This window comes from Quercus robur, chromosome 3 (genome assembly GCF_932294415.1).
Source record: "Quercus robur chromosome 3, dhQueRobu3.1, whole genome shotgun sequence".
Lineage (NCBI taxonomy): Eukaryota > Viridiplantae > Streptophyta > Magnoliopsida > Fagales > Fagaceae > Quercus > Quercus robur.
This window is the reverse complement of record NC_065536.1, coordinates 13,908,561-13,933,249: the sequence shown is the minus strand read 5'-3', so window position 1 is coordinate 13,933,249 and position 24,689 is coordinate 13,908,561. Positions and strand designations below refer to the sequence as shown.

The 24,689-nt window shown below is 35.1% G+C and overlaps 1 protein-coding gene across 1 annotated transcript in view; it reads left to right on the top strand.

Moving 5' to 3' along the window:
- The window catches only part of LOC126719290 (uncharacterized), a 37,568-nt gene extending 13,373 nt beyond the window's left edge, over positions 1 to 24,195 (top strand). Inside the window, exons 2-36 of the mRNA XM_050421861.1 lie at positions 7,167 to 7,229; positions 7,470 to 7,562; positions 7,685 to 7,744; positions 13,675 to 13,742; positions 13,832 to 13,895; positions 13,977 to 14,052; positions 14,153 to 14,217; positions 14,438 to 14,530; positions 14,632 to 14,712; positions 14,790 to 14,874; positions 14,964 to 15,007; positions 15,090 to 15,152; positions 15,234 to 15,293; positions 15,416 to 15,469; positions 15,703 to 15,762; positions 15,880 to 15,985; positions 16,118 to 16,235; positions 19,233 to 19,539; positions 20,065 to 20,127; positions 20,768 to 20,857; positions 20,967 to 21,026; positions 21,334 to 21,399; positions 21,483 to 21,548; positions 21,624 to 21,699; positions 21,773 to 21,837; positions 22,038 to 22,130; positions 22,267 to 22,347; positions 22,441 to 22,525; positions 22,615 to 22,658; positions 22,737 to 22,799; positions 22,878 to 22,937; positions 23,014 to 23,067; positions 23,324 to 23,383; positions 23,487 to 23,601; positions 23,686 to 24,195. Coding sequence (XP_050277818.1) covers positions 7,167 to 7,229; positions 7,470 to 7,562; positions 7,685 to 7,744; positions 13,675 to 13,742; positions 13,832 to 13,895; positions 13,977 to 14,052; positions 14,153 to 14,217; positions 14,438 to 14,530; positions 14,632 to 14,712; positions 14,790 to 14,874; positions 14,964 to 15,007; positions 15,090 to 15,152; positions 15,234 to 15,293; positions 15,416 to 15,469; positions 15,703 to 15,762; positions 15,880 to 15,985; positions 16,118 to 16,235; positions 19,233 to 19,539; positions 20,065 to 20,127; positions 20,768 to 20,857; positions 20,967 to 21,026; positions 21,334 to 21,399; positions 21,483 to 21,548; positions 21,624 to 21,699; positions 21,773 to 21,837; positions 22,038 to 22,130; positions 22,267 to 22,347; positions 22,441 to 22,525; positions 22,615 to 22,658; positions 22,737 to 22,799; positions 22,878 to 22,937; positions 23,014 to 23,067; positions 23,324 to 23,383; positions 23,487 to 23,601; positions 23,686 to 23,810 — 2,826 coding nt within the window. The 3' untranslated portion in view covers positions 23,811 to 24,195. The remainder of the gene's footprint in view (positions 1 to 7,166; positions 7,230 to 7,469; positions 7,563 to 7,684; positions 7,745 to 13,674; positions 13,743 to 13,831; positions 13,896 to 13,976; positions 14,053 to 14,152; positions 14,218 to 14,437; positions 14,531 to 14,631; positions 14,713 to 14,789; positions 14,875 to 14,963; positions 15,008 to 15,089; positions 15,153 to 15,233; positions 15,294 to 15,415; positions 15,470 to 15,702; positions 15,763 to 15,879; positions 15,986 to 16,117; positions 16,236 to 19,232; positions 19,540 to 20,064; positions 20,128 to 20,767; positions 20,858 to 20,966; positions 21,027 to 21,333; positions 21,400 to 21,482; positions 21,549 to 21,623; positions 21,700 to 21,772; positions 21,838 to 22,037; positions 22,131 to 22,266; positions 22,348 to 22,440; positions 22,526 to 22,614; positions 22,659 to 22,736; positions 22,800 to 22,877; positions 22,938 to 23,013; positions 23,068 to 23,323; positions 23,384 to 23,486; positions 23,602 to 23,685) is intronic.
- The last annotated feature ends 494 nt before the right edge of the window (positions 24,196 to 24,689 follow it).

Here is a 24,689-nt window from a genome sequence, read left to right as displayed (position 1 = left end):
ACCCCCCCTAAGGACGACCTTGAAGTATCTATGAACAGTCTCAGTCGATCTATGGAACCGATTTTCAATTACACAGAACCTCACTGTAATGACCCAAGGAAAAAGCGCTAGCCACATCTGCGTTATATCTCAAAAGGACTAGTCATAATTGAGACTCCTTGCAGTTGTTAATAAAGCTCAGTTCAACCCAGTAAATACTCGATGTGGGACTCATCACACAATCAATCAAATTGGGGCATCACAATCTCACCCACTTAAATCCCTAATGTCTTCATTAGGGTCCAATTTGTGAGGTAGTGTCTTTGAACCCACACGGGATTACCGGGCCGGCTCTGATACCATATGTAACGATCCAAGGAAAAAACGCTAGCCACATCTGCGCTATACCTCAAAATGACTAGTTATAATTAAGGCTCCTTACAGTTGTTAATAAAGTCCAGTTTAACCCAGTAAATACCCGATGTGAGACTCATCACACACCCACACACATCACACAATCAATCAAATTGGGGCATCACAATATGTAACGACCCAAGGAAAAGCGCTAGCCACATCTACGCTGTACCTCAAAAGGATTAGTCACAATTGAGACTCCTTGTAGTTGTTAATAAAGCCCAGATCTATCCAGTAAATACCTGATGTGGGACTCATCACACACCCACACACATCACACAATCAATCAATCAAATTGGGGCATCACACTCACATTATGACCAATAATGTGACAGAAAATTAGCACGTGCTCTGTAACAGACATGTGAATAGTCGGGCGTAGTTGCTCCCCCTCAGTGAGGATGTGACATAAGTGGTGGAAAGCTATAGGCTTCATTATAATTTGATTTACACAATGTCTCTCACTTCCATGCAGAATACTATTTATATAATGCTCTCTCTTGGCTGCATGATTAACATAAGGCGCCATAGGCAGTCATCTACGCCGCAATTTCCTTAACAATGCAACCCCCACAAAGAGGACAGATGCAGCTGAGGTAAGAATTGCGGCTTTGGTTTTTTTCTTCATCTAAAAAATCACAAACACTGTGGTCTAAGAGGTATGTAAACAAGCATGCTATTGATTACACAGTAACACAGTATATAAAAACAGCCACAAACAGAAAACATCCAAACCACATTGATAACGAGTACCAAAATATTTATGCACATATATTTCTGTATAATTGTAATATCAACAACGTACACAACATAATACCATCACAATCAATATTTACACCAACAAATCACATTGCATTCTATTTCTGTATAACTGTAACATCAACAACGTACACAACATAATACCATCACAATCAATATTTACACCAACAAATCACATTGCATTCTATTTCTATATAATTGCAACACCAACAAAATTTAAATTCTTAAATCAATAATTAAATAAAAAATGGATAATTAAAAAAAGTAAATAAATAAATAAATAAATGAATGAATGAATAAATAAATAAATAAATAAATATATATTTATATTTATATATAGATCGGATCCGAGAGGTAGGTCGGAGGAAGGGTCGTTTCTGGGTTTGAGGGTGGATTTTGGCTAGATGGGTTTGAGGGGATGTGGATCGGCTTTTGTAGAGGGTGGGTCGGAGGTGTGTGGATCGGAGGTGAGGTGAGGTCGTTGGACTTAAATAGAGGGTGGATCGGAGGTGAGGTTGTCGGATTGAGAAATGAACTCAATTGGAAAAGGAAACTCACCATGGGTGGATCTTTGGCGCTCGTCGGACTGTGGGTGGAGCTCGGACCAGCAAGAGGGAGAGGATCGGCTGCGTTTGGCGTGAGGGAGAAGGTGGAGCTCGGTATGAGTGAGTGAGCTCGGTGTGAGGGAGAGTACCAGTGATCTCTTCTCTCTCTCTCTCTCTCTCTCTCTCTCTCTATGCGTCTGAGTCCAGAAATGGTTTGAAGTGAAAATTGAAATGTAAACCAATTTCTGGGTCAAAGCCATAATATTTACGGTCAAATGAAATGCTTTTCTGAAAAATTCTATTTTCCATGCGCAACCAAACACACGGTGAGGTGTAAAATCATTTCCTGAAATGGTTTTACACCAAAACAAACGCAGCCTTAGTTCAGTCTATTTCTCTCTGTTAGGTCCACTTCAGTCCAATTTGGTGCACTTCGGTCCAATTTGGTGCACTTCGGTCCACTTCGGTCCAATTTGGTGCACTTCCTTAAAAATTAGGTTAAAAAAAATATTTGGATTGAGAGTACCTTCTAAATTCGAATTTATTAAAATATATAGAAGATAAAAAGTAAAATTATTATTTTTAATTATTTAGTTTAATTATTTGTGGTATTATCTTTCTTTATGTTATTTTTTCACCCTTAGCTGATAATGATATTAGTATTTTAGTTTTTGAGTGATTATACAATTTCAGTATTTTATATGATATAACTTGATTTTGAATATCAATTTCTAAGACATAGAAATTAGGAGATTGCTATAACTATGGTTCTTTTAAGCTTTTAAATGATTTACTTGAGCATATGAAAACTTTTTCTATTGCAATATAAGTTATTCAACATACCATGACATAAATTCCTTTATAAATAAATTTATTATCCTCTCCATTCTCCAACAAGAATGAGCATATATATATTTTCACACAAATACTCAAACTAGTTAGTATTACAAAACAAGGTCACACAAAACAAGCTTTTTCTGTTGATGTTCTTAAAAGTTACTATAACTTTTGAATGAAATTTGTGATGTGGTTTTGTATTAGAATTGCACTCCCTCTCTTGTGTGTGTGTGTGTTTGTTTCTCAAAAAAAAAAAAAAAATTATATATATATATCGACACTGTTTGAATTCATTTTAGAATTTTTTTAAAAAATTTTAAATTAAAATCCTTTTCTCAATTTATTTTTTTAGTCGATTCACTAATTTTATTTTAACAATAAAAATAAATAAAGTGGTGTTTTTGTCTTTGGATACTTCTATAGTTAAAAGAAAGGAAAACATATGATGTTTCAAAAATCATTTTTTCTTGGTGTTGTTTTTAATATGGCGAGTAAAACACACACACAAATATATATATATATATATATATATATATATTAAGTAGGTCCGATAAAGTCAGATTGCAACTGCTATATATTTTGCATCAAACTATTTGGTTTTAACGATTTCCCAAAGTTAGATTTTCCTCTCATTGTCATTATCACCAATTTATCATTTTTTAAAAATTTGTTCACAAGAGAATTTTTTTTTTTTTTTTTTTCTCAGGTGCCAAAAAGGATATGAGAACATAATTTTGTTTATAAAATAGAATTTGGGCAAGCTTCTAACTATAGAGACAAAGGAAATTGTTTCAAAACTTGTCATATATGATTTGATTGAATGTCAAGTTCATTTTTTTTTTTTCAAGTAAAAAACTAAAAGTTATAATAGAAAAATAAGGATAGAAAAAATAAACAAAAGTTTTCATTGAAGAAAGAAAATGCCAAAAAATAAAAAATTGCTGTTACCTTTCAATGGGATGAATGAGTTCTTTAGGACAAAAGATCTTTACATTGTGTTTAGATGGAAAGAGATAATGTGAGAGGAGATAGGAGCTCCTTGCATCTCTCTCCATTCCAAACATACACTTACAATCTTTTAAAACTTACGTACTATCAAACATTAATTCTAACCTAGTTATATAAATTCACATCAGTGCTTTAGGATTCAGCTTGAGATATTATTTGAGTTTGGGGCCATGCGTTACATGATGAACTGATATGGGTTGAAATTGAAGTTTTCTTTTGTTTGAGAAAATATTGATGTTTGTGGCTTCTTTGCAGGCGGTATATTCATCGCTTACTGAGAATGGAATCATAGCTGATCTGGGCCTCACTGTGGCAGAGGTGAAGTACTCATGCGCACACACACAAAAAAGTTGGCAGGTTTAATGTATGTGCGCTAGAGCTAAATGAATGTTAGAGCGAGATGAGTGATTGATTTGAGTGGTATTTATATCAAAGCGAAAGCTACAAGCGGGAAAATTCCCGCCCATGTTCCAGCAGAATCCTTAGCCGTTGGATCCACATCACACCGTAAAACGTGGGGAACATGGAGCCGTAAAAATTTAATGAGGGAGAGTCTCGAATGTTGAAGCGTCAGGAGCATGCCTTAGGCAGTTAAAAAGGCGCCTACACGATTTGAGATGAGGTGTGGTGAGCACGAGGTAAGTATAGTGATGTCGAAATCCTCCTTTCTTCCCAAGGAGCCAGAAAGAAGAATCTCGAGGGGCTATTGTAGGGATATTGGGCCCAAGAACTCATTATCTATGTATATATTGGGCTTGAGGCCCAATTCGAGGACGTGAAGTCGTCCGAAGAGGAGTAAACGTCGCCAGGGAAGTCCGTGTTGCTAAATGAAGAATTTAGTTTTGATCATAAAAGCCCATGAGAGTGGTCCGAGGATGAATGCCTCCTCGGCTAACCAAAGCCAAGGTCCGCAGGAGTGGTCTGCCGTCTGGGGGAACGTTTCAGGAAATTCTGTTGATATGGATAAGTATTGCAGAAATATAGGACAAGGGGGAGCTCTAAAATATCTAAGGAGAAAGCTGCTACCACTGCATTAAATACTTTGCAGCTAAGTCTTTGGCCGCATTAATATGGAAGTGATACCTGAAGAGTGGTTTTGAGCCTTATAGCTACTACACAAAGACTTCAGGAAGGTGTTGATGGGACAAGTATCAACACCAACCATCTAGTCTGCACATGGAAGGTAGAGATGAAACGGGAAGCCAGTATAAAAGAGAAAGGAAGCAATGAGAGTGGGGGATCGAGAAACAAAGAGAAGAACACTGTAGCCATTAAGAACTAACTTTGTAATAAAACTTGAGAGAAATATATGAGAACTGATCTCCTCGGATTGTGCCGAGGATGATTTTCTTTAGCTTAAATCAGTTTATATTCCTTTTCTTGTCACCTGAATCCATTATTCTTGTTGTTCGACTCGTTAAAGCTTAGTTTTCCAACTCACTCTCTACAAATTCATTGTATTGGGCTTTTTAGACCTAAGTTCATTCATCACTTGGGCTAGGGACTCTAATTGCGTCCTTACAATTAGTATTTGGCCTAAATTAGAATCAATAACAACTTATCACATCAGATTTGTTGTGAAATTATTGTAAAAATGTTGTGAATAGCATTACTCTTATTTTTGTTAAACCCAAATTTTTGTAATTCTCAAGTCAGGGTGTTCAAAATTTTTTATTAGGGTAGTCATAATAGGTTAGTTTAGCATATGATATTTTTTTTGGCAAGTGTATATATACATTTTTTTGCAAGTTAGGGTGGTCTTGTGACTAAGCTGGATTGCATGTAGAGTTGCCACTATCTGGAGAACCTACATGTTATGAGAAAGATGGTATATATATATATATATATATATATATGTAGACAGTATCTCTTACATCTATTGCATGTATCTAGTATTTTATACAACGTGCATGCATTGAATATATGAGATAATTCTTTGTATATTTTTTCCCATCACCAACCTGTACACCGTTGTAAATAATAAGTCCAAACCGTAATATAGGTTCGGCAAATATTAATGAAATCGTACAAGGTCCACGGAAGCAATATTTAAACCTAGGGGGAGCCAAGCTTAATATTAGATCACATTTATTAACATCATAATCTCATATTTGCAAACGCCATTTGGAATCACACTGCAATGAACTAATACCAATTCTATCGGTGATTTTTCCAATTTTTATTTTTTGTGAATTTTAAGAAATATGGATATCAATACTAGAGTTGGAAAGACTAAAAGATCATCAGTATTAGCCTCTTAAGTATTTGTATTTTTTTCTTTTAAAAAAAAAAAAAAAAAAAAAAACAAACAAACAAACAAACAAACATTGTAGCTAACTTTCCCGTGATCTATAAATTAAATAAAAATCATATAAATTATAAGGATTTGTAGGGACACGATTCTTAAACGGCCCAACAATGACGTTGGGCTCGCATGTGAAGGATCCCTCACAATAAGATTTGTAGAGAGTGGGCTTGAAAGGCTAGCGTTTGGTCACAGGGCGTTGGTCCAAACCGGACTTTAGGGAAACTCAGATAAGAAAAGGCTTCAGCCTGGATATCCAAGCCCTACAGCTTTGTAACTTGTGGGATTGGACTCCTCGGATCATGTCCGAGGAGCACTAATGTCTTTCTCCGATTACCCGGCGGTGGGTTTTTCATGGTGGTGTACATATATTGTCCGGGCATTCTCATCCCTGGAGTTTTTCCCAGGAAGTGAGATGGGGATCCCCCTCTGATTAGTTTACCTTTTCTTTTATACTAGCCTACGTTCGATGTCCCTCGTCCACGTGTAGGGTCAATTTTTCCAGGACTGATATTTGTCCCGTCAGTCTAATCCCGCAATTGTTGGGGATGGTTGATAAAGCTGAAGAATACTGCTCTGTTAGGTGCAGAGTCTTATCTAGGAAGGGTAATAAAGGTAACTTTCCCAAGATATTTTAGATCTCCTCATGGAATTTTCTTATAGCTCTTTTTTACCCCTCTTCTTAAGGGAGCTTTGGGTCTGCCGAGGACTAAACTGTCCTCGGTTGCATCTCTGGGCCACCTTCAGCCTTATATTTTCGAGCTTGGGCCATAATCTTTTTCGGCTTGGGCCTGTGGACTTCCCATGAGCAAGCGGGTCTGGCCCATAAATTACCGGGCCCCACAGGATTTATCTTAAATCTACCTAAAAATTCAATTAATTTATTAATTTGTACTTTATTCAATATAAAAATTATTGTTTTAATTTTTCATTTATTTAATTTTATTTCGCTTCATTATTATCCTACCTTATAAATATATTGTGCCAAAAAGTAGTTTCAATAAAAAATAAAATAAAAAACATGCCCCCCACAAACTTCAACAAAATTGATGTTACCAAAAATTCATTACACAGCAAAATAGTCACAATTTTTAATACCCATTTCCCCCAATTAACAATTCATTGCACAACAAAATAGTCCAGCTTTATTTTATTTTATTTTTTTTCCCTGGTGTTTCATAGGCCAATTTGTCAATTTTTTTTGGAGGGAGGCCAAGTATAAATTTTTTGGGGTCAAATTGCAAACTTTTGTGAATATAGACCCACACATATATGGTTCCATCTCTGAAATTGTGCGTTGTGATTGCATTTCATTTCAGGCGGGGTACTCGGCCCCTGCTGAATCTGGAATTATTGCTGATTTGGGACTTTCTGTGGCTGAGGTACGTAGAGGGAAGTTAGTTGAAAAAGTTACATTTATTATATATTCATGAAATAAATCTCTTGATCATAAAACTTTGCCAAAGTAAACCTTGTCCACATATATATCTTTTACTTCATGGTACGTAGCTGTTTGCATGTCCTTTTGCAGACAATGCACGGGACAAGGAGTTATTATTATTAGAAACAGATAACAATAATCATTCAATTTATCCTTACACATTCACCCTTCAATTTTGCAGTATTCAGTTTTCGGTTCCATAATGACAATTGGTGGAATGGTAGGTGCAGTATTAATAAGTGGGAAATTAGCAGATATCATCGGTCGTAAATATGTGAGTTTTTTAGATGACCAAATAATCATTTGTAGGACTGGTGTTGAATGTTTTTAACAAGTATATATATTGACCAGCTCTTAATTAATATTCTATTGAATTTTTATTTATCTTTGAAGCAGACTATGTGGATTCTGGACATATTTTACATAATGGGGTGGCTCGCAATATATTTTGCTAAGGTTGTTTTCTCTTCTGCTTTTAATCATTTTTGTTTGATTCCATACGTTAATTTTCATTTTCGTCCTTGCCTTCTTAGAAATTGGACATTTGAAGCTAAAGCATTTTAGTAAAATATATTTAGTTTTTCGAAGTTTATATAAAGCATTTCTAATTCAACAGTATGCATGCATTACGTTGGCAAAACCAGGAGACAATGGGTATGCAAAATACTTATAAGGATGAGAAGGTAGCACACACATTTTGCTGACTGAAACTTTTACAAATGGAGTCAAATAACAATTGATGGGTTATAACTATGGTTTCAAAAACTGAAATAGTCAAAAAACTGGAAAAGAAATTGGTTCCCAATTTTTACCATTTTTATTAGACCAGTTTAGGGTCCAGTTTCTGATTGAACTAGATGGCCCAGTCCTTTTTTAAAATTGTGCTTACAACCAAAGCTTGTTTATAAGAATAATGCTAGAGATACAAACTATTTTACAAAATTTTTTACAAACAACTGATGTGGTAAGTAATTATTGGTAAATATAAAAGTGATTTAATGGTGAGTCTGAATAAAAACCAATAAGAGGTTGGTCACATTAACATTTTGTAAAAATATGTGACTGTAGCATTACTCTGTTTATAATGCAAGATAAGGAGCCCTTTTAGGATCACAACTTTTTTTTGCCACAACTTTGCCACGGTTCTACTGTGATAGATTGTGAGTGCTCAGATGTTGCAGACTCTACCCTCCTCTAACAAGCTAGATTCAGATAAAGCAAGATCATTGACACACTGATAGAACCTAATGATCGACTTACTCTAAACGATGGAAACTCATACGTGATTCTATTAGGTTCTAAATATTTAGGATTAAATTTTTAGATTCTCATTTTGTGTATGTTGGCAAACCAAGAACAAAAACATGTCTAGATTAGGTGTTAGACATTGCTCAAGATTGTACAAATCAAGATTTAAGAACATTCAAGTTGCAGAAAGGAGAGTTCATGTTCTGTGAAGCTCGACCGATCGAAAATCACAAATAAGTTGATTCTACAAATTTTAAATCAGGCCCAAGCCTATGAAAATGTTTAGGGTTTCAGTCCTACTTTACAAGGTATAAAGGAAAACCCTAATTACATTTTAGAAGCTCTTGAAAGACTTGTGAGTTACTTCTGTGAGATTTGAGAGGTTTCTATACTTTCTAACTCAACAAGCATCTACTGGAACAAGAACTACAATCACGAATTGGTGGAAACAAGTTGCTGCATAAGGATCTACTATTGATGGTGATCTGAAACCTTTGAGTGGGATCTCAAAGTCACAAACGAGGAGTTTGTGTTCAGCAAATTCAAGATAAAAGAGTCTGTGGAGTCAGAGCTGCAAGTGGTTATGTTAGCAAGTTCTACTTGAGGTAGCTTTAGATTTAGGGTTTGAATTTATCACAGTGAATTTGATTACCTTGAGGATAGCTAGGTTAAATTATCCCCATGTTTTTACCTTGAAACAGTTTGTTTCATTGGTTTTTTTAGGTCATCATATTACTGTCTTCTTTAATCTTCTACACTAGGTAATATGATTGCATGAGTTTAACCTAGATTTGAATAATTAACCTAAGTAACTACTTGGCTGATTCATTAGGTTAAACTAATTTGATTTTCAATGGGTCAAAACAAACAAACAAATGGTATCGGAGCGGGTTAGCTCTTGATTATGTAGTTTTACTTTGAGTTAATCCTTGACCCCTGTTGTCATGGAACACGGTCACTTTTTTGTGATCCCTCCTACTTTGATGGAAATAATTATGCCTACTAGAAAGTGAGGATGAAAGCTTTTTTGAAATCTCTTGATGAGAGGGTTTGGTTGTCTGTGGAAAATGGTTGGGAAGACTGGCCACTCCTGTAGATCAATGGTCTACTGCTCAAAAAGAAGCAGCAAGTTTTAATAGCAAAACTATGAATGCAATATTTAATGTTGTTTTATGGAAGAATTCAAGAGAATCTCTAATGTAAAGGTTGCTCACACTGCCTGGAATATCTTGAAAGCTATGCATGAAGGAACTAATTAAGACTATGAAAATAAATAAATTGCAACAGTTAACCTCTAGGTTTGAGAGCATTAGAATGGCAAATGATGAAACTTTTGATGATTTCTATGCCAAACTGAATGACATAGTAAAGTCATCTTTTAATTTGGGTGAAGTATATGATCAACCTAAGATAGTTAGGAAGATTCTTAGATTTTTAACTGAAAATTTTAGACCCAAAGTGACTGCCATAACTAAGAGCAAGGATGTAGAAACCATTCCTATTGATGAACTTGTAGGATCCCTTCAATCCTATGAGTCAAACTTATCCAAGACTAGCAAATCCAAATCTATGGCTTTAAAGTCTGTAGATGGTGTAGATGATTCTAGATTTGATGATGAGATCTCTTCTACAGAGATTGCTCATCTTGCCAAGAAATTTAGAAATTTTCTAAGAAACAATACTAGAAGGGCAAGAAATCAAAATAATGCTAACCCTAAGAATGTGAAGAAGAATGAAACAACAAAAAATAATGTTTTTGAAAAATCAAAAGATAAAGTTTTTCAATCTTCTAACAGTGTTTTGGTTGTCAAGGGTATGATCATGTTAAATCTGAATGTCCCACATTTTTTAGGTCAAAGAGTAAAGCTATGGCTATTACTCTTAGTGATGATGAAGGAACTGATCACAAGTCTGAAAGTGATCAAGAAATAAATTTCATAGCTTTCACTGCTACAGCTGTAATAAGTGAAACTGAGATTGTTATGAGAACCCTTATGATGGGGAACTCTCTGAAAATGCTAACTTGAAAGAAGCATACAACAAGCTTTGCAAGATTGATGCAAAAGATGCCATGAATATTAAACTATGAGTGAAAAACATAGACACTCTTGAACATGAAAAGAAGAATCTTTTGGTCAAATTATTTGATGCCAATGAACTTAAAACTACTGTTAATATTGAGAACATGTCTTTGATTGAAAAAGTTAATAGTTTAGAATTTGAATTACTTGTTGCTAGAGAACAACTTGATAGGATTTCTACTTTTAAACTTGATAACATGTTGAATGTTCGAAAGTCTGCATCTGATAAGACATGGTTAGGGTTTGTTGAGAGTGGTTTATCCTCCGTTATGACTCCTCCCAAGTTTGTCCCTATTGTATTTGTACCTAAACCTAATGTTAGAATACCTAAGGAAGAGGTCCTAGCTACTAGGAGAATTAGACTAGATCTTAGTGAAACAAAACCCAAGAAACCTACTCATCCTATAGGTAAGAAACAACACAAGCCTCAATGGTTTTGTCACTTCTGTGGTGGAGTTGGGCATATTCACCCAATCTATTTCAAGTTGCATGCAACCAAGCAAGCAATCAAACAAAAAGTGTCTGTGCCAAAAGCACAAGATACCATGACACTTATTCATGAATTGGTAAAAGCTCTTAGTCTCTATACCAATGCTAGAGTTGATCAAAAATCTCATGTGTCTAGAACTCCAACTTTAGTCCTACATCTAAGAAAGTGTGGATGCAAAAGACTCAACTTCACTGAGTCTATTTGTCATGGTTCTTGTGCTATATCCCTTATTCCTTTGGACCAAAATGTTTTTTTTTTTTTGCTTAGGATTTTATTTTATTTTTATTTTTATTTTTGCATTTCATTCATGCATTTCATTCTAGGGTTGATTAGGATTTTTAAAAAATAATAGAAAAAAAATTGTGTATTGCACACCACTAAGTGTGTAATTAAGGTTGACCAATGAAATTTGCATTTGATAACTATGTACCTTGTTAAGCTTTGATGTATTTCTGCACTTTGCTAGTTTGTGCTATGTAGTGCTTAATTGTTTGAGCTGTTTATAGTTTTTAAACAAATGATCTTGATTCTAATGTCACATATTTTGAATGTAAGGACTAAAAAATCCTAAAAGAAATGCATAAATAACTATCTTGCCACTGTTACTAACCAATCATGAACACATGTGTGCAAATTATAAAACTTGTGCTCAGTAAGGTGTAGCACCTGCACAACAAGATTAAACAAGGTGTTATTCTCAAAAAAATAAGGATGTGTAACATTTAGATTCTCATTTTGTGTATGTTGGCAAACCAAGAACAAAAACAAGTCTAGATTAGGTGTTAGACATTGCTCAAGATTGTACAAATCAAGATTTAAGAACATTCAAGCTATAGAAAGGAGAGTTCAAGTTCTGTGAAGCTTAACCGATCGAAAATTAAACTCGACTGATCGAAAATCGCAAATTAGTTGATTCTGCAAATTTTAAATCAGGCCCAAGCCCGCGAAAATGTTCAGGGTTTCAATCCTACACTACAAGGTATAAAAGGAAAATCCTAATTACGTTTTAGAGTCTCTTGGAAGACTTGTGAGTTATTCTTGTGAAATTTGAGAGGTTTTTGTACCTTCTAACTCAACAAGCATCTACCGAAACGAGATCTACAATTAAGAACTTGTGGAAACAAGTTGCTACATAAAGATCTACTACTGATGGTAATTTGAAACCTTTGAGTGGGATCTCAAAATCAAAAATCAGGAGTTTGTGTTGAGCAAATCCAAGATAGAAGAGTCCGTAGATTCGAAGTTGCACGTGGTCGTGTTAATAAGTTCTACTTGAGGTAGTTTTAGATTTAGGGTTTGAATCTATTGTAATCTTCCATTCTATCATAGGAGATAGTTAGGTTAAATCCTCCCCAAGTTTTTACCTTGAAACAGTTTGTTTCATTGGTTTTCCTAAGTCATCATATTACTGTCTTCTTTAATTTTTTGCACTAAGTAATATGATTGCATAAGTTTAATCTAGATCTAAATAATTAACCTAAGTAACTACTTAGTTAATTCATTAGATTAAACTAATCAGAATTTCAAGGGCTCTAAATAAACAAACAGATTCCACTCTGTACTGCAAGCTCGTTCGTAGCTTGGATCACCTCTCTCCATGTCACTTGCTCTGATATCCCATAAGCCGTACATTAAGTGAGCTAGTTCATGGCAACTCCACGCTTTACTCACAATGCTTATATGCTTTGTATCCTTCCCTACCAATCACTGTTCCTCCACCATGTATTGCTTCCTCCTTGGCTCCTCCCTTATACTGGTTCAACAAGAATTAGACTTTTGTTGCTCTCTAATATTCTGAGACTGAATATTGAGCTGTTACCAATACTATCTTGGAGCTCCTTTGGTTGCATGGGCTAGTGAGTGCCATTTAGATTGCTCATAATAATATCTTTCACAAACGGACCAAGCATATTAAGATCAATTGTCACCTTCTTCTTACGGTCTATCCACTATACCACTCTATTGGTCTCATGCTCAACTTGTAGATATCTTCACAAAGTCACCCTCTCGAGGGCATTTTGATGATCTTGTATCCATAGTCTCTCACACTCCTCCTTGAGATTTGAGGAGTGCTCTTAGAATATCAGGCCTAGGCCCACTTTTTGACCCATTGTATTGTCTTTGTATTATCTTGTACCACCTTGTACTATCATGTGTTACAATTGTGTTATGGTATTTTTCTTGTATTATACTAATAGTTGTCGAGAACTGTCGTTGTTTCTTTGACGCAGAGCTGGTGCCGCTGCAGAAAAGCAGAGAACTTTTGGGTGTTTTATGGTTCTGTTCGGAGTTTCTTGTTTTAATGGGAAATTCCCAGCAGGTGTCATTTCTACCAAAAAACAATAATAATAATAATAATAATAATAATAATAACCATAAGCAGTACATGTTTTCTATATGAATACTATACATTAATTTCCAAAAATTAGATAAGACTTCCAAAAAGGCAAAAAAGAGTCTAGGAAAATAATTTTTGAACATTATTAGGATACATTTGTTAGTTAAAATCATCTATCATATTATTTGCTTTCAACCCATTTACTAAATGTTTCAGTACTTATTGAAAGGGTGCTTGGTTGCTCGACCTCGGAAGACTGTCTTTGGGATTTGGATATGGACTGACTTGTTACGAGGTAACTTTTGTAAAAATTTGGATTTCAAAATACATTAACTTAAAAGTGCATATGATAGATAATGGGATTTGAATTCCATTGCTGAACACGCACCTACTTACCTATCAGAAATTACACCCAAGAATCTTAGGGGAGGAATTACGTCAGTCTCTATGGTAAAATTATCCTTAAATTACAATATGTTAACTTCAATATGTACTTTTGCCTTATGTGGCTCCTTATTGTCTGTTACACAGGCAATGATACCTGTTAGTGTATCAGTTGCATATCTGATTGGTTCTGTCATCAACTGGCGTGCCTTGGTTCTAATAGGTTGCTTCTTCGACCTTCTGTTATGTTATATTTCAACAGTATAGTTTCATAATGGTTATGATTTTTGTTTTTTCTTTTTTGTTTTTGTTTTTGTTTTCAGGAGCTATTCCATGTCTATTACTACTTTTTGGTTTATTCTTCATTCCAGAGTCCCCTAGATGGCTGGTGAGTGCAATTCAAAAATCTGTTGGTGTGTAAATGTTGTTCACATACATGGTGCATTAAGAGGAGAAAGAAAAACAGTGAATTCTAATTCTTTTTTAGTTTTTTTTTTAGCTAGGTAAAATTGAGTTATAATATGTTCACATCAAATTCAATAAACCTCTTGCAAGTTAAAAATATGTTCCTACAAATGGGCTCCAAATATTTAGCTAAATGTCTGCAGGCAAAGATTGGTCAAGAAAAAGAATTTGAAGCTGCACTACAATGCCTTAGGGGAAAGAATGTTAATATTTCTGAAGAGGCTGCTGATATCAAAGTAACACAGTAAGTTAATATTTTTGTAAGAAAGGAATCATTTTAACTCTATAACTTTAGATTTGAAGAAAGAAAATGAGAAAAGGTTTTATTGATTGACAGGATTATACTGAAAACATCCAGAGGATCCCAGAAGACAAAATCCTTGACTTGTTTCAGCAGAAATATGCTCATTTACTCATTGTGAGCAGTAAATAGTAGTCTCAAGTTTCACCATTTCTGGATTTGTGATCTATTTATATGTTTCAAACTTGATATAGGTTGGAATTGGACTGATGGTACTGCAACAATTTGGGGGGAGTAATGGATATGCATATTATATGAATGAAATTTTTGAACTGGCTGGTAAAAATGTGACTATAATGATGCTTTTGATAGGACATATGAAAGGCAATGAATTGAAATTTAATTATAAAATTATGGGTTTATGACAGGTGTACCAAGTATTACTGGGTTTATAGTGGTATCCATTCCTCAGGTAGTTCTGAATATTTTAGGTGCAATTAAAATGTTTTGATCCCCTTTAGTGCATATCCAAATAGTGCAGATTTTCTGTGCAGATTCCAGCAATCACTTTGGGATCAATCTTGATAGAAAAATTTGGAAGGCAAACATTATTGATGGTTAGATCACAAAAGATTGCTAAAAGTTTAGAACTAAGTTGATCAAAGAGTTAGTTCTAAACTTTGCAATTTCATATGCAGATTTCTGTTACCGGGGAATGCTTAGGTTGCTTTCTTACTGAACTATCATTCGTATTGCAGGTTCTTTTAGCGTAGAATTTTAATTCATCTGTACCTTTTTTTTTAAGGGGGAAGGTTTGTCTTTGGTGTGGTGTCTACTTTTGATGACTTTGTAATTATAGATTTTCTGCTTCCATGAGCAGAACCTTAACTGGTGGATGGAAGCCACTCCTACTTTGATGCTTTCAGGCATAGTGGTAATGCACTTGTAATTACAAACTTCCTATACTTTTTCTAACTATCGAATATAGATATAGAAGAAAATTCAATCAATAATTAATTCTTTTTCCACTACTGTATTGAGCTTGAAAGGATTTCATTCAATTTCATTAAACTACTTGGTTTATTAAAAAATTTTCTTTTCCCCCTTTCTTATTGCTTCCTGCTATTTCGGTTCTGATTAATTGAACTACTTGGTTTCTGAATTAAGGTTTTTGGGGTATCCTATTCATTGGGTATTGGATCAATACCATGGATTATAATATCAGAGGTAAGAACTTTTTTGAATGATAACTCTGTAGCTTGCATGAAACTTTATCCACAGTTGTAACACATATATCAATTAGAGTGTGGCACCTGTAAAATGATTTCTTTTTCTCCCTTTCAGATATTTCCTATAAATATAAAGGGTTCAGCTGGAAGCATTTGCAATGCAGTCAATTGGTTTTGCACTTGGTTCACATTTAACTTTCTAGTAGAATGGAGCCCAGCAGGTGATGCCTCCTTGTCCCTCATTTTTCTTTATTAATTTACACGTCACTCTCTAATGTTTAAGATTGTTTACACTGTCTCTCTCCACGGTCTTCTTGTGAATATTGATGATTGTTTTATGCATGCTATTTCAGGAACATTTTTCATATATGGAAGCACGTCATGTTTGGGTGTTCTGTTCATTGCAAAGCTGGTACCTGAGACTAAAGGGCGAACTCTAGAAGAAATACAAGCATCACTCACTCATATTCTGCAATAAGAATCACCAAGCAGCAAGCGGCAAGCATGGAAAGTGATACTAGTTACCCTAGTGACATGTATGAAGCACACTAATCTGCCTGCATCAAAGAATCTAATCACAAATTCAAGATTAAGGAGAAATATTGTAATAATATTTTTAATGAAAGATTAGGTTCATGTGAGCCCTTTCTAATGCTGTCTGTGGCATTTGGTTATGAACATGGTGTGTTGTGAGTAGCATTACTACTTCATTCTAGATCCTTTTGCTAAATAGCTCTTTGGTCTCATTCTCCATGCACCTAGCCATATTGATGGCTGCTATGATATGGTAAAAATTATAACAAGAAAGTTACCACCAATTTGGTCTTTCTCCCAGAATTTCAGCATACCACTTGCTTTATTTATTTATTTATTTATTTTATCCATTCTTTTCCTAAGTAACTCAATAAAGAAAGAGAGGACTTAATAATGCCTATTAAGTGTATAACTCTAGCTCCTAGAATAGCTTATGTTAAGATTTAAATTGGTAAATACCAAGACAAGGTAATCTGGAATGGGTCTCCGTTACTTGATCATTCTGTGGAACAAAAAAAATAAATCAGAAATTTAGAAACTGAAGATTATTGCTTGTGCGAGAACAAGCCCAATCAAGCAAGCCAATCAGCCATGAACAGTATCTAGATGCTCAGAGATATTGCTTGTAGTCTGTCTTTGGCCTACTCAAGCAACAAAACGAGGCGCGCTCTAGAGAGAGATTAAAGCCCACTCGAGTGAGCCATTCTGAGCTTGTTTTGTTAGGAAAAGCCACCCACGTTTTGGTGAGGCCAAAGTCTCCCCCACCCCCAATATTATCAGTCAAATGTGAATTTGTCAACAAAAAGGTAATGGAAGTTAACCATGACAAGTGAGAAGGCTAAGCTAGCAACATATGTAATATGGAATCTATTGGAGGACCACAATTTGACTCTCTATAACCGCTCTAAAAACAGGCCCGCGTGGTGTGATGTCGAAAGCCATAAAAGATTTGATTGTGTTTTTCTCATCACCAATTGGTTTTGAGGTGGAATAGCATAACTCACGGTCTGACAAATGGTATTACAGTCAAGGTCATGGGTTTGAGTCACGGGAGTATCATTGTGAGGAAGGGATTGTTGGGAAACCACAATTTGACTTCCTACAACCACTTCAAAAATAGGCCCGCGTGATGTGATGTTGAAAACCATAAAAGATGTGAGTGTGTCTTCCTCATCACCAATTGATTTTGAGGTAGAATGGCATAGCACACGGTCTAACAAAATCTAAAAAGACAAATTATCAAACATATGGAAGTCATAAACTGAAACATGGTGAACATACAAGATTTACGTGGTTCAACACTCGGCCTACATGTCGAGCCCTGAATAATCCACTATAAATATCAAGTTACAGTGATCTTCTATTCAAGTTTTATCTCACAACTTAAGCTTACACAAAAAACTTGGAGACATAAAATGTTACCTCTTTAAAAGCTTACAGACCTAACTCACCACATTTAAATCTTCCAAAGAAACTCCAAACACCAAAACTGACTAAAGGGATAGAGCTCTTCCATGCCATTTGGAGAGAGCAAGCTTTTCTTGAAGCTGTCATGTGATGGGCTGAACCAAAATACAAGAAGCTTGGGTTTTTATGTGGATTTAAGTGTGTTTTTTTCATCACCAATTGGTTTTGAGGTGGAATGGCATAGCTCACGGTCCGACAAAATCTAAAGAGACAAATTATCAAACATTTAGAAGTCATAAACTGAAACATAGTGTACATACAAGATTTACGTGGTTCAACACTTGGCCTACATGTCGAGCCCTAAATAATCTACTATAAACATCAAGTTATAGTGATCTTCTAGTCAAGTTTTATCTCACAACTTAAGCTTAAACAAAAAACTTGGAGACATAAAATGTTACCTCTTTAAAAGCTTACAGACCTAACTCACCAAAGTTAAATCTTCCAAAGAAACTCCAAACACCAAAACTGACTAAAGGAATAGAGCTCTTCCCTGCCATTTGGTGAGACCAAGCTTTTCTTGAAGCTTTCATGTGATGGGCTGAACCAAAATACAAGAAGCTTGGGTTTTTATGTGGATTTGTTGAGCTAATTTTCACACAATTGTATTGAGGTTCTGGTTTCTTGAGCTCAAGCCAAAAGTGAAGAGGCAGAGAGAGCTGCTCCAGAGCTTAACACTAAACACACACAAGTATTGGGTTCTTGATCTTGAGCCTTTGTTTAGTATCACCATGTCTTAGCCAAGATCACAAAGAACCCAAGCCAAGTGCTTGATAAAATACCCATTCTATTACCCTTTCATATATTGCTTGTTTATCAATTTGAAACACAAAGCCAAATCTCACTGGTTCACTGCATCGGAGGAATTCTATAGGTTCTAGGACTACTTAAGTAGGAAGGTAAGTAGACAAGATGTTTGCAGAGGTTACATAAAGTCTAGGCTAGTAGGGCGTTTGAAGAGCTTACTTAAATAAAGTCTAGGGTAGCAAAGGTTGTGCAAATGGAAATTGATTGCACATATCATTGAATCTTTACTAAAATGATTTCTGAGTTCCACTATAAAGATACATATCTTACAAAGTAACCACAGTCATTGTGCATTTGGTACAGATCACTAATGAACTTTGTACATAATTTGTAGCATGTAATTGCTCTTAAATAAGAGGTTACTTCAAATATGCTGATTGCTGGATGTGTTCACAGTGAAGTAATTGAGGCCAAGGAATTCCAATTTTGATATATAACAGTTGTAAAGTATGAGCTGAGGATTGTAAGTGTGAAGGAAACTTAGAAATGGAATGTAGATGTAATAAGGTGTCAGGTATGCATGTGGAGAAATCAGAGCCTGATATGTATGCTTACCTAACTATAGCACCTATTAAATACATGATCACCTAACAAATCTGCCACTTGAACATATGAGTAAGCCATGAAAAAGATGTGTCAATATTACACTTCCACATGACAAATATCTCTCTCAATAATCATTCTTTTAAAGTCAGAATCTCTGTGTGTGCCACTCACACATACAAAGATAATTTCTTTTCCACTATTCTTGCTCAGTCTGTTATCCAAGGAAGCAAATATGGAGGATGAACTAGTGACAAAGCCCCTACTTGTAATACAAGAGTCTGATAACATAAGCGATAGCAATGACCATGGTGATAGTAGTGGTGCTGGTGCTGCTGTTAGGCCAAATGATTCCAGTGCCACTGTTATTCTCGTTATCAGCACCTTTGTGGTTGCTTGCAGTACCTTCACTGGTGGCAGTGTTGTGAGTACAATTATTAGTATTCAAAATCAGTAATATTAAGATTCTTGGGACATGGGACAACCATATTTTGTCCACTTAGTTAAAGTTTAGACTATGTTCTCATGTATAATTTGTTGATAAAGTTCATAGATCAACTTTAATTTGAAATTGGCGAATGTTGTTCCTGTAAATATCATTGACTTTATCTGTTCTCTCTCTTTGGAAGAATGACTGTGCTTTTATGACCTTTTTTTTTCTTTTCTTTTTTATTTCTCTGGACTATGTTTGATTTGGTGCTATTTTGAGTTACGGCCTACTTACTTTCACCACAATCCATTATGATTTGGGTTAAAATGCAAGTGCTTCGTCAATATGACAAAGGATTGATAAAGATAGGCCTTAGGATTGAATCATTGATCCTAAACCAACAAAATACCAGCTTTTGGTGCTAGTGTTAAGTATTTAGAGTTAATCCGAGGTTGTGCCTTGCATGATAAGCTAACACTAATTGAAATTGAGGTTTGTCTGTTTGTGGTTACTTTGCAGGGAGTATATTCATCACTTGCTGAGTCTGGAATCATTGCTGATTTGGGCCTCACTGTAGCAGAGGTACATACAAATTAAATGAAACACGTGCACCTACAAACATACACACACCCAGGAAAGTTGAACAAAATTATTACATTTTTTTTCAGAATTTATCTTGAAAAACGTTGGCTACAACTTTTGCAACTGACTTGATTTACAACTGCTAAATGCTAGGTACTAAAGCTCATGCTTCATTTTAGTACATGTAGTTTTCCCTATATTTTCCAAACATGCGGGCAAGGAAATTATGGAATTAGTGATAGGAAAAGGTAGCAATAATGATGGCATTTCTAGTAAGTAGAAAAGAATTAAGGGACTCAATAATCATGCTCAACTAAATCAGAAAAATGGTCTTCAGGATCATAGTAAACATGCATAATAGGCCATGAATACTCTGCTCGCACTAATTGTAGAATGTGGAGCAAAGCTAAAGTTTAGTCTTCACTTCATAGCTCCGTCAAATAAAGGACTATGTCACTTCACTTTTAACAAGTTGGAAGAAAACTTCTTAGCAGTGGGAAAGTTAAAAATAATTTTAAGTGTATTCAACCATCACTTAAATTGGTTTAATAAATTATTCTATAATTCTCAGTGAAATCTCTTGTTTCCGGATACTTCTGCTGATATAGTTGACTTCTTCCCCTTCCACTCAAATGTGCAGTACTCAGTGTTTGGATCAATAATGACAATTGGAGCATTGATAGGGGCACTAGTAAGTGGGAGGACAACAGATCTCATTGGTCGTAGATGTGTATGTTTTTCAAGACCAAATAAACATCTCTATATATAGTGATGAGTTTGTACTTTTAAATCTCAAATAATTCCATGGTTCTTTTTAATGTTTTAATATTCTGATGCAGACATTCTGGATTGTGGATATATTCTACATCATGGGGTGGCTGGCAATAATTTTCTCCAAGGTTTCATGTCTTGTCTTTCTCATCACCCTCCAAGGCTTCTACAAGATTTCTGATATAAGACATTGGAAGTAAATGTTAGAGCCATAAAAAATAATACTGAAAGCAAATTGTTTCTTTGTGTGTGTGTATATATATATATTGATTCTATAGAAGGTCTGATGTTATTAGATAAAGAGTTCCAAAATAGTAAAAACAATATTGAAACATGCATATTGAATTGAGTTAGGGTCTTGGACTGTTAGTTTTAATTGTCCATTATTTGTATGCTTTTATTTCATGGTATTAAATGTTCTGTTCTTGCTGAAAGGGTGTATGGTTGCTCGACTTTGGAAGACTATCACTGGGACTTGGATTTGGGCTTACCTGTTTTGTGGTAAATGTTGTAAGGTTTAGATTTTGAAATTCACACATTTATGAATGCAATGGTTAATAGTATTATCATCCCACTGCCAACAGGGACCAGTGTACCTTGCAGAGATAACACCAAAGAATCTAAGAGGAGGATTTATGTCAATCGCCCTGGTAAGTTGTGCCATTATAAATTCCTGCATTTGAATGAAATCTTTCTTTTGTCCCATCATATCGTTCATTTTACAGTCGATGGCAAGTTATGGCGCTTCTTTCTCCTTTCTCATTGGTTCTTTCATCAGCTGGCGCATGTTGGCCATTATAGGTAGATTTGTTCCATTTCATACTTACAAAACCAATGGTACTTCCTAATGGTTTCTACACATTTTCATCATCAGGTTGTATTCCATGTCTGTTACTGCTCCTTTGTCTATTTTTCATTCCTGAGTCTCCTAGATGGTTGGTGAGTTAAATCTTGTAAAATTCATCATCTAGTTGTTTATAAAATTCTCATTATTTTTAATATCTAGGGACAGAGTTAAAACCATGTTAAAGACAAATTTATCAATGAAGTTCTAAATAGATGGTACCGGACCACTGCTTCACATTTAAAGTAGTGCAAGAATGCATCAACATTCTCAAGATCAGTGCAAATTTCTGCAGGCAAAAATTGGCAAGGAAAGAGAATTTGAAGCTGCTCTACAGCGGCTTAAGGGACAGAATGCTGATACTTCTCATGAGGCATCTGAAATCAAAGTAACACGTCTAGTAACTTAACGCTTTGGAGACAGTACTCAATTTTTATTCTTCACTTAAGCAAAAATTTCTTATCCATTATTACCATATTTTTGGCATCTACACAAAATTAAAGCAGGATTTTATTGTTTTACAGGATTATACAGAAAATCTTCAAAAAATCTCGGATGACAAAATTCTGAATTTGTTTCAGCGAAAATATGTTCATTTAGTCATTGTAAGCCGTGTAATTTTTCTCCTATATTCTCCATCTTGTGCTACATGATTTCTATTTGTTTTAATCCATGGATATGACTCCTACTTTGTATAGGTTGGAGTTGGGCTGATGGTAGTGCAAGGACTGGCAGGGCCCTATGTGTTTACGTTTTATATGAGTGAAATTTTTGATTCAGCTGGTAAATTGTAGACAACTACTATACTTCATACAGAGAAATAATGCACAAAACTAATGTTTACATATAAAAATATGTTTCTTTTGTGACAGGTATCTCTAGTACTGTTGGTTATTTAGTAGTGGCTATTTTTCAGGTAAATCTTGCATCTTTATAGTTTAAATATTGTGATTCTGTTTGGTGAACTTCTCAGAAAATGAGATTTCCTCTGCAGATTCCCGCAACTATTTTGGGTGCATCATTGATAGATAAATTTGGAAGACGAACACTTTTGATGGTTAGACTATAAATATGTCTCTCAAGTTTAGAAAGCAGTTGGCCAAATATTTACTATTAAAATCTGCAATGTTTGCAGGCTTCTGCATTTGGGGAATGCTTAGGTTGCTTCCTTGCAGGATTATCATTCCTTTTGCAGGTTCCTTATCATAAAATTCAAACACATCTGTATCGATGATCAATTACTATAGTAATTTTGAATTTAACGTGAACAGGACCATAACTGGTGGAAAGAAGTCAGTCCCATATTGGCGCTCATAGGTGTATTGGTAATGCAATTTTGGTTTTCCACTTTCTCTATTTACATAATTAAATAAATAAAAAGCTATTTTATCCTTCGCACATGACTACCACCACTACTTTGGTGTACAAACTGATAGATAATTTGATACATATTGTAATTGACTTAACTTGTCTAGTTTTAGAAAGCATTGGAGTCTAATGATTGTTTTTGTTTGTATAAGCTTTTCCACCTATTTCCTGCTGGTTTGGTTATAGAGTTAAACTGTTTGATCCTGCAATCAGGTATATCTGGGATCTTACTCATTTGGCATGGGAGGAATACCATGGATTATAGTATCAGAGGTTGGTTAAAATTATTGGGCTTGATTTCTTCTTCACTGCAATGAAAAATCCAAAATAACCGTAAAATTATATTTCATATCAAGTTATGGTTCTCTTTCTTCAGATATTTCCCATAAATGTGAAGGGCTCAGCTGGAACCCTTTGCAATTTGGTCAGTTGGTTTTGTTCTTGGGTTGTTTCATACACTTTTAACTTCTTATTCGAGTGGAGCTCAGCAGGTGATCCCTCCTCACTTCTGACTTCCTCTATGTTTTCCAGTGTTCTTATGCCTAGTGGTGACTGACCAATGCATGCCTTTTCAGGAACATTTTTCATATATTCAAGCATTTGTGGTTTTGGTGTTCTTTTCGTTGCAAAACTAGTACCGGAGACTAAAGGGCGAACATTGGAAGAAATACACGCATCACTGACTCATATTCTGCAATGAACAACATAAAAACACTAAAAGGTCTACCAGTTATTGCAATAACATGTGCTAGATGCAATGCATCGGCAATTCAGCATCAGTGATCTTAATCAAATATTAAGATTTTAAGAATCAAGTTTTGGTTTATTTCCAAGGATTAAATTACATTTAAGCAATACTAACTCCATGTGAACCCTCAGTTGGGCTCTCTGCTATGAATTGATCACACTTATCAGTCAGCAATATTGCAGTTGTATTCTAGAGGAAATGCAACAAAGCCAAACTGCTTTTCCAATGGGAGCCAGCCTCATGCTATTTTCCAGAGTTTACCTAATATACATGGATAGTTATGTCTGACATGTCTCATCTTTGTGTGAGGATACCTTCATAATTTCGTTTTCAATTATCTGTTGGAGGATTTTTTTTCTTTCTTTCTTTCTTTCTTTTTTTAATTTCAAGCAATGTTTCAAAATCTACAAATAGAAGTTGTGAAGGAGAAAGCAACCTAGTTACTAGGCCAAGGACCAACCAATGGGGTTGGTCAAAACTCAAAAGCCCTCAAGGTTAAATTAGCTTAAAAGTTGTGAAAGTACACCCCTTTTTTTTTTTTTTTTTTTTTTTTTTGATAAGCTGGAAAAGTTGTGAAGTACTGAAAAGTAAATTTGCAAAGTCACAATATTCTTAGCTTTAAGTGATTTAGTAGGAGGTATTTTTAGGCTCTTATGGGTGGAGTTTGGTGAACACTTCCCCATAAAGTGGGAAAGTTCTAACTACCCATCATCGTCTCACGTCGAATGAGGAACCATGACCCTAGAGTGTTGTCCTTGAAGCTATAGGTGGATGCCCCTTTATCTTGTGTTAGAATTATGTGATTAAATGATTAAAATGGTTATTTTCTAA